Below are 10,353 nucleotides of genomic sequence, written 5' to 3'. Positions count from 1 at the left end.
CTCCAAAGAAGAGATTGTGGAAAACCATAAATCTGTGCTATCCTCTTTTGGTCTATCTACCAAGGACGGTGATTGTGATTTACCGTCTATGTACTGGATTCCTAAACTTCACAAGAATCCATACAAACAACGTTTCATAGCTGGATCTGCAAAATGTACCACCAAACCTCTTTCAAAACTTTTAACTTCTATACTCACAACTGTCAAAGAGGGTCTACAGTCCTACCACAACACCTGTTACTCCCGTAGTGGTATTAACTCAATGTGGATTCTGAAAAATTCGAAAGATCTTTTGGAGACAATCAGTTCAAGACTATTATCTGAATATAATAGCATTAAAACCTATGATTTTTCAACACTGTATACTTCTATCCCCCATACTCAGTTAAAATCCCGACTTAAAAACATTATACATCGTTGTTTTTCCCAAAAAGATGGTACACCTAGATACAAATATATAGTTCTTGGTAGAGATTCCTCATACTTTGTAAGAAATAATTCCAAATCATCTTCCAAATATACAGAGAAAGTTGTTTACAAAATGCTGGAATTTTTAATCGACAACATATTTGTCCAGTGTGGTGGACGTATTTTTCAACAAACGGTCGGTATTCCAATGGGAACAAATTGTGCTCCTCTACTTGCTGACCTATTTCTTCACTCTTATGAGGCTGACCTTATAGCTGATCTGATCCGAAAGAAAGAATATCGTTTAGCTAGATCCTTTAATCTCAGTTTCCGCAATACAGATAACGTATTATCTTTAAACAATCCTAATTTTTGGGATTTGATACATTGCATCTACCCCAAATAACTTGAGATAAAGGATACTACAGACATTGTGAAAAGTCAGCGTCATATCTTGACCTACGCTTAGAAATCGATGGTAAAGGGAAACTATAGACCAAACTTTACGACAAACGCGATGACTTTTCATTCAGAATTGTTAACTTTCCTTATATCTGTGGCAACATACCTTCAGCTAGATCCTTCACTACAGAAATTTTATGGTCGTCATCATGAATTTGTTGATCGTTATGGTGTATCCATCTGCACCATGAAAACTGATTTATTCAACGGGTCATAGTTTTCCTTTCCTTTCCTCTTTCGTCTACCCCGGACTTGACTTTTTATGAGCAACTCGACGGGTGTTTCTAGAAAAGCAGAGGACGCTTACCCTACCGGTGCACCTGGTCCATGCTCCCAGTTTTTAGTGGAGTCCGAGTTGCTCATTTACTTTTGTTACTTTGTAAGTATGATTTTAGTTACTTTATGTTCTTTGTTGTGTATGTCTGTTTTCCATGTCTGGTCTTTGTCCCTGGATTACATTATTTTGATTTTCATTAGAATCTTGGCTCCCTCAGCTTGATTACTCTTAATCAAAATATAACAAATGTGTTCATTTAAAATTGGATATTTACTCTATTAATGTTTATATAGCAGTTCATTCATTCAAGAAAGTGACTTTTATTAGTAAAAAATAGACAAAAGACAACAGAGAATATTTATCAAATAATTTAATAAATGGTTATGGCATGGATAAAATCAATACAATTAGAACATACTAAAGAACACTAATATAGGAGAGTTCTTGGTGAAAGACTGGAAAAAAGCATTGGATGATAATTTTTAAAGATAATTGATTTTTTTTATTCTGTAACTGCAAATAAAATTCTTATTAACTGTGGAAATTTCAGATAAAAATTCAGTGATTAGGCTATATAAAAATGAAATTCAAAGAACAATGATATAGTAAAAATAGTGGATCACATTTAAACATTACTTCAAATTTATTGTTCAAGTTATTTTAATTTCATTCTATTTTAATGCTATTTAAATTTTCACGTTCGGCCGTTCTGCTTCGTTCATTTTACATTCTATAGGAAAAGCAAACGGGATCTTTTTATACCGGCAAAATATCATACTGCATATAAATAAAATGAACACTTCCGTGAAAGGTTTTTGAAGTGCATGCTGCTTCCGGTTTCTGTATTGAAATATTGTGCTAATCTTTAAAGGTTTTGAGAGAACGAAAGTATAAAAAAGTAATAAATTCTGTCATTTCATTTTGTTTCAAGCACTTCAAGCTATTTTGATTCATCTAGAGGCTATAAGTTTCTCCGAAAAATTACATTCAAATTGTAGAATTCGCAGCGCGTACAGCAGTTACTTACTCCACTTCCTGTATTTCATCACGCTTGCAGGCCCACTACCAACTTGTTGCTAGTATATAAAGATCTCTTTTATGTTCATTTACATAAGGACAGTAGCGGCTGACTCTAAAAGTAAGTATGTTTGTTTCATATTTGTATACTGTTGAAAAATGGAACCCACTAAATTCTTCAAGGAGTGTTTTTATTTCATCAATATTGAGCAGACGAATTTTTTTAAGTCCACGTAAGTAACTTTGTTTAGAGTTTTATATGCCAATATAATGGTATATGTTACAAAGCACCAAGTAAACGATTGAGTTCTATTTATAATTCACTTTAGTGTACATGTACTTAATCAATACTGACTAATGAAAGTAATATGTGTTTTTTCACCTTGACAGACTGTAATTCTGACAAATCTGTTGTTGCCTTTTTCTATCAGCTATTTTAAAAAAAATAAAATACTTATTGCACCATTAATCGTGTAGTTTTGGTAAGTTGATAAATTTATTTCAGAACTGAGCTTTGATTTCACACTACATTACTGAATGTTGTCTTATAGTACAATGTACAAAAAATGTAATCTGACATATGTGTTAGTTATGAATAGGCATTGGCCTTAAGTGTGAGTGAATGGACTAATTTTCCTTTTAAAGTTTTAGACTTCATGCCATATTTGCTGAGTTTGATTAGGATATTTCATCAGTTGAGCCAACCATAGACATTCCAGATATTTGTTAAATTATTGGTCAATCAGTTCTGGGTTTAGCATGCATAGAAAGAAGGGTTTTATCATGATCTCTTAAACAGAAGTAGCATTTTGAAAATGTCAGAGTAGTTCCAATCAAATGACATTGATGTCTTTGAAATGTTTTGTGTATGTAGCCTTTTTTGACAATTTCAAAAGACTCTATATATTGCGTAGTGTTTTGTCTTGATGAAAGTTTCTCAAGGGTCAGTTATTATGAAAAATAGATTTGCTTTTCGGAAGATACGATCAAGGGGTATAATTCTGGCTTATAAAAAAAACTATTGAAAGGTACATTAAATATATTGAATCAGATAGTAAATATGTTTTATGGTTCCAAATTCACAAATGTATTTTGAAAATGAATGAAAATGTTTTGTGTGGAATTATATATATACTTGTACCACCCGAGAACTCATCATATTGTATTGTTGATTCGTATAACAAAATCGAAAATGAATATATACGATTCAGTGACAATTTTGACCATATTTGCTTATTGGGTGACTTTAATTCTAGAGTTGCTGAAGAAAACGATTTTAATGAAATTATGTATGATGAGTTCTCAGGCATGTTAGGGGATCAGATAAATGGGTCAGATATACTTAGCCAACTAAATGTACCACTGAACAGAACTAGTTGTGACAGAGGAACAATTTTGGGAACTTGCTCTTAGAATTTTGCAAGAATAATATTTCATTTATAGCAAATGATAGAGTTGGAGAGGATAAGGATATTGGCCTGTTTACTTGTAAGGGGTCTAGTGTTGTTGATTTTGTTATTTGCTCTCCAATATTTTTTAAAATTATACAAGAATTTTCTTTACTAGAAACTAGTAAATTATATTCAGATGTACATTCACCTATTTATCTGACCTTAGAATGCAAAGATAAACATGTTGATATTATGGCGGAAGAGCCAAGGCTTATGAATAAAAAGATAAAACGGTGGGAAAGTGAAAAATCCGGTGACTTTAAAAACAATCGTAATCGCCATTTTATTGATAACGTTAGAAGATATTGAAAATGTTAGCATGAATGATATTGACAAAAATATAATAAATAGCCTTGTTCAGAGAATTTTAACAGATGCTGCTGAAAATACATTTGGTTCATATATGCCATCGGTTGGACGAAAGGCCAAAAAGGCAAACGATATGCCTTGGTTCAATGCTGACTGTAAATTGGCAAGAAAAAGATATAGGCGTTCTAAATGTCAATTTCAGATGTGGAAGACAGATGCTTTAAAAAGTCAAACAAAGCAACTAGAAAAGAAATACAAATCGACTATGGATAATAATATTAAAATACATATGCAGCAACTTATACGCAAATTAAATAATTTAAAATCCAATAATCCAAAAGAATATTGGAAAATATTAAAGGAGATAAGCACAAAAAGTCACCAGATAGATTTTTTGATTTTTTTAAAGGAACTTAATACGAACCCACACGATGATATCTTTGATCTACCTGAAGTAAATGTTCTTAATGAACAAATTAATCAACATATAACAATGGAAGAACTTGAACAATCTAATAAACGTTTAAAAATGATAAATCATCTGGGAATGATAATATTGTGAATGAATATTTAAAGCATTCTTTTTCTGTTATGTCTGATATTTATGTAAAACTTTTCAGTCTTATTTTTGATAGTGGCATTGATCCTGACGAATGGTTATTAGACAGCATTATGTATAATAGATTAAACAACTTTTCAGAAGATGTAAACTTGATTTGTGAAAACCAGGCAGGATTTCATCTTGGATATTCAACCATAGACAATCTCTTTGTACTTACCTCACTTATAGACCTCATAAAAAAGTACAAGAGAAAAAAGTTATTTTGTTTATTTATTGATTTTGATAAAAGCTTTCGATAAAGTTTGGCGAGTTGGTCTCTGGAATAAAATGTTACTTAACAATATTAATGGCAAAATTTACCATGTCATTTATAATATGTATATTGGTATAAAGTCTAGAATAGCTTACCATGGACAAATGTAAGAATATTTTTAGTGTAATATTGGAGTCCATCAGGGTGAGAATTGATCACCTTTCCTATTTGCACTATTCCTGAATGATCTGGAACAATTTTTTGAGGATAATGGTGTACAGGGGTTAGAATGTTTATCTGATGAGATTGAAGAGCATCTCAATATATTTATCAAATTATTTTTGCTTTTATATGCTGATGACACGGTACTATTGGCAGAATCTAAGGAGAGTTTACAATTCCAAATAGACAGATTTCAGGAATACTGCAATCAATGGAAACCCCATGTTAACACGAATAAAACAAAAGTTATTGTATTTTCTGTGGGCCGTGCCCCTAATAATATTAATTTTTTATGGAAATCCTATTGTAATTGTCAAAGAATTCACATACCTTAGTATGTTATTTACAAGATCAGGTAATTTTTCAGAAGCGAAAAAAATAAATGTTAAAAAAGCCAATAGAGCTATATACGACATACTTATCTATATGAGACCAATATGACTTTATTTGATAAAATTGTTAAACCCATTCTATATGTAGTTTTGAGGTAGGGGGGTCCACTAATTTGGATATTATAGAGAGGGTTCACCTCAAATTTTGCAAACCATTACTGAATTTAAAAAGACCACACCAAATTTTATGATGTATGGTGAGCTCGGTGTATATCCTTTACACGTTCACGTAAAGTATTGTATGGTGAGTTATTGGACAAAATTTATTATTGGTAAAGATTTAAACTTTATAATGTATTATATAGATATATGTATGAGTTATAAAGTCAAAACAGATACAAATCTCCATGGATTGATTTCATTAAGAATATTTTAAACAATTGTGGTTTTGGGAATATTTGGCATGTACAATTTAATGGAGGATTTCACTCAGATTAACTAACAACTAATCTGAAACGAAAATTAAAAGACCAATTTCAACAAACATGGAGATCTGATATTGAAAACTCGCCTAAGGCTTTTGTTACAAACTGTTCAAAGAAGATTTTGCATTTGAAAAGTATTTAGATATCTTATACGAAAAGGATGCCTTTACCCTATGTAGATTTAGAGTAGGCAACTATAGATTGCCAATCGAAACGGGACATTGGCAAAATTTAGATAAAAGTTTGCGATTTTGTACTTTGTGTAACGATAGAGAAGTAGGAGATGAATTTCATTTCATGCTTCAATGTTCTTTTTTCTTGAATGCTAGAAAACAATTTTTGAACAAATGGTATTTACAGCGAGTGAATGTTTTGAAATTCAAAGATTTATTCCAATTAAAAGGTAGACTTCAATTAAGTAACCTGTGTAAACTCATTAGATTTATTAATAATGAAGTAAATGTACTTCTGTAGTTCCTCAAGGTTGTTCCGAAACACTGTCACTATCGATTAACTTGTTAACTTCTAACCAAAATAATTGGTAGTTTATATAATGTTCTTGTCATGCGCATAATGTTTATTTATAATATGTATTACTTTCTCTGTACTGTAATAGTGTTTAGAGAATAAATCTAATCTAAAAGATGGTGAGCTTTGGTTTCCTTTAGTGAGTCTTGTTTTCTGTTTTCCTTGTTTTTCTATGCATCAGTTTGTTATAATTTTGTTTGTCTTTTGCAGATATTGATAGTTTTATCATTGGATGGCATTATATAGACCTTTATTGAAGGCCCTCAATCAATATCAGTGCAATATCAACCATAAGACAGTAGCAGTCATTCAAGTCCTTCAGGCATCTTCAATGGCTAGTGAGTATGGTTCCGAAACATATGAAAAAAATGAATCAAAATGATTAAATACAAGTACTATCTATAAAAAAAAGATAGCTGACATGGTAAAATTTTGTTCTTGTTACTTATAATTTTCTACATTAACACATGGCACACAATGTTCAATTCATTTTTTTCCCAATGCCACTAAATTATCAGTATTTGGCCAATCAGAGAGCAGGATTGCAGTCAGTGACTTGAGTTTCCATAGAAGAGCATCTTTAAGGTCAAAGGGTAAAAAGTGAAGCAATTACGACTGCGTCAAAAAAACGTTGTATAACTGAGTATTTGAATTGTATTGATATTTTCATGGAAACTGTGCTTTATCTGTGATATTTATTTGTGCCTTAGTACATATCAATGTGGTTGTTTTTACAGACCTCCTGATTTCTCATATTGACACTGATTATACCATGGTGTATTTGTTGCATTTCATCATATCTGTTCCCTTTTCTACTGAATTAGATCAATCATTAGTATCAATCATATGTTTGTATAAACATTTAAATGCCGGAACCTCTTCAGCTACATGTATAAACTCAAACTACTCAATTTATCATCTGTTCCTATGTGTTCCTCCATAGTGATGGCTTAGGAATAGTAGACACATCATTTACACCCCTACTCATGGTGGTATGTTGGAATCACCATGTGTGTCTGTCTGTCATTCTGTCCATCCTTCCATCCAAATTTTTGTAGCAGTTGTCTCGGTTCCAAATGGATGGATTGATTTCAAATTTAGTGTGTGGCATATGTGGTAAGCCATTTTGGTTGTTCTTGGATACCAACTTCCTGCTTTGTGGGACTTCGCCATTTTTCACTATATGGAATAATATAGAAAATTTTCATTACAAAAATCTCAGCTCCCAATTGATGGATTGATTTCAAATTTAGTGTGCAGTTCCATATACATGTAGATAACGCATGTTGAAACCAATATTGGTTGCTTTTCGATATGCAAACTTCCTGTAGGAGTTGAGGTATGAACTTAATGTTTATTTTGTATGGAAAAAAATTGAAATACTGTGTACTTCTGTTTAAAACATATGCAACTGATATTCAGACTTTCAACTTTATTTATTTTAAATATGACATATAGAATGTGACATTTACATTTTCTTCCACAAATTAGCATTTTTTGAGTGAAGACAATGAGTATAAGAAAGTGTCACCTGCTCTTGTATTTACTTATTGTGTAATCCAATTTAAACAAGGACAATGCAGGCAGTTTGTGGTTATACATTATAATGTGATGGTGGTATTCACCCTGACTGTACTAAACTATGTTGATCGCAGGCAGTTTGTGGTTATACATTATAATGCGATTGTGGTATTCACCCTGACTATACTAAACTATGTTGATAGCAGGCAGTTTGTGGTTATACATTATAATGTGATGGTGGTATTCACCCTGACTATACTAAACTATGTTGATCGCAGGCAGTTTGTGGTTATACATTATAATGCGATGATGGTATTCACCCTGACTATGTTGTCCCTCCGCATAAAATATAAACATATATAAGCACTTAATCATTTAGTCAAAGAAGTTGGACTTCATAAATATTTCTTATACCACATGAAGATCCTACATGTAGTAGAAGGAAATTGTGAAATAGATTATAACCAACAGTAAAACTTCTTTTCACATTTCCACTTAGGTGATAGATTATAACCAACAGTAAAACTTCTTTTCACATTTCCACTTAGGTAATCGATTATAACCAACAGTAAAACTTCTATTCACATTTCCACTTCGGTAATAGATTATAACCAACAGTAAAACTTCTATTCATATTTCCACTTAGGTAATAGATTATAACCAACAGTAAAACTTCCTTCCACATTTCCACTTCGGTAATAGATTATAACCAACAGTAAAACTTCTATTCATATTTCCACTTAGGTAATAGATTATAACCAACAGTAAAACTTCCTTCCACATTTCCACTTAGGTAATAGATTATAACCAACAGTAAAACTTCTTTTCACATTTCCACTTAGGTAATAGATTATAACCAACAGTAAAACTTCTATTCACATTTCCACTTAGGTAATAGATTATAACCAACAGTAAAACTTCTATTCACATTTCCACTTAGGTAATAGATTATAACCAACAGTAAAACTTCCTTTCACATTTCCACTTAGGTAATCGATTATAACCAACAGTAAAACTTCTATTCACATTTCCACTTAGGTAATCGATTATAACCAACAGTAAAACTTCTATTCACATTTCCACTTAGGTAATAGATTATAACCAACAGTAAAACTTCCTTTCACAATTCCACTTGGGTAATAGATTATAACCAACAGTAATACTTCTATTCACATTTCCACTTAGGTAATAGATTATAACCAACAGTAAAACTTCTATTCGCATTTCCACTTAGGTAATTTATTATGAAAGGTTCAAGTGTAATAGTTTTAAAACAATCATAGTTTTCAATGCAATTTTATATTTTTGATGGATAATACAATTATATAAACAACTCTTTCAGCCAAAGTGAAAAAGACCCAACCAAAGTGGACACCCCCAGAGGGTTCAGAGGTTCCACAGCTCAAGCTTTATAACAGTTTGACAAGGCAAAAGGTAGGATTGTTAACATTGTGTGTGCTGTCATCTGAAGTTGCCCTAATCCATTATCAGCTTGATTTCACTGTATTTTTCATTGACAGCACTTCAATTGTTTTGCTGTATGAAGTGCATTCTGCCTTGGGTTATCCATGGATGACATTGTAGCAGGGAGGAATATTTTATCTGCAAAGTTTCCACTGATGGCAGACATATTTGTGATTACAATTTTTCTTTTAATCAATGATTGTGATTAAGATTTTGAAAATATGCTGTTTTCAAAAATAGGCCATTATTTAACAATCTTTGTAAAAATTCTTATTGAAGCAGAATTTGTTCAGCTGGAATGTGATGAATGGTTCTAATCCAAATCCTTGTTTAATAGTTTTAGGGCTTCCAGTGTTCTAGGATTTTTAAAAAATTAAGGTTTCCTCGGGAAAAATCCATATAAAATCAACTTTCCCACAGTCAATGACCGCTTTCCTAACAAAACAAATCCTTACAGCATATGAAGTTTTCAACTTGCCGCAGGAAAGTAGAACTAAGTACCTAACTTTCCCTGACCCAAATTTCACTTGCCCCGAGTAATGGGAAATAGGAATCCTAGAACACTGGCTTTCCTTATTATTATTCATTTGATTACCATTATTTAAATCTATCTTACATTGATTTAGAATTAAGAAATGTCAGGTATTACTATGACCTAAATATTGTGGCAAATTATATTGCCAGTTGCCAATTTTCATGAAGTTATTAGTGGAGTGAAAATAGGTGCCAGACAAATATAGATATTGGCTTTGTGCCCTAAAGATGAATGCACCAACCCCTCCTCTGAAAATGCATTATTTGATTCTTATAAAGTTGAAACATAGGTTGCTTTTAATGATTATTTGAAGTTTGCTGATGACAGAAACCTGATATACTGAATGGACTGAATATGTCTGGCATGTGTATTGTTGATGACAGAAACCTGATATACTGAATGGACTGAATATGTCTGGCATGTGTATTGTAATTTGAATAGTTCATTTTGGTTATTATTTTTAGACTTTGGTAATTTTACTTTCTATATTTTACTGATTTTTGCCACCAAAAACCATATGGTCATCA

At 31.8% G+C, this 10,353-nt stretch overlaps 1 protein-coding gene across 1 annotated transcript in view; it reads left to right on the top strand.

Moving 5' to 3' along the window:
- Nucleotides 1-1,945: 1,945 nt before the first annotated feature.
- The window catches only part of LOC148608732 (cysteine--tRNA ligase, cytoplasmic-like), a 169,518-nt gene continuing 161,110 nt past the window's right edge, over nt 1,946-10,353 (top strand). Inside the window, exons 1-3 of the mRNA XM_088596443.1 lie at nt 1,946-2,285; nt 6,517-6,644; nt 9,170-9,261. Of these exons, the coding sequence (XP_088452569.1) occupies nt 6,539-6,644; nt 9,170-9,261 (198 nt within the window). The 5' untranslated portion in view covers nt 1,946-2,285; nt 6,517-6,538. The remainder of the gene's footprint in view (nt 2,286-6,516; nt 6,645-9,169; nt 9,262-10,353) is intronic.

Source organism: Perna viridis, chromosome 8, assembly GCF_037379345.1.
Source record: "Perna viridis isolate PV_CMFRI_1.1 ecotype Kerala chromosome 8, ASM3737934v1, whole genome shotgun sequence".
NCBI lineage: Eukaryota > Metazoa > Mollusca > Bivalvia > Mytilida > Mytilidae > Perna > Perna viridis.
This window is presented reverse-complemented; position numbering and strand designations above follow the sequence as displayed.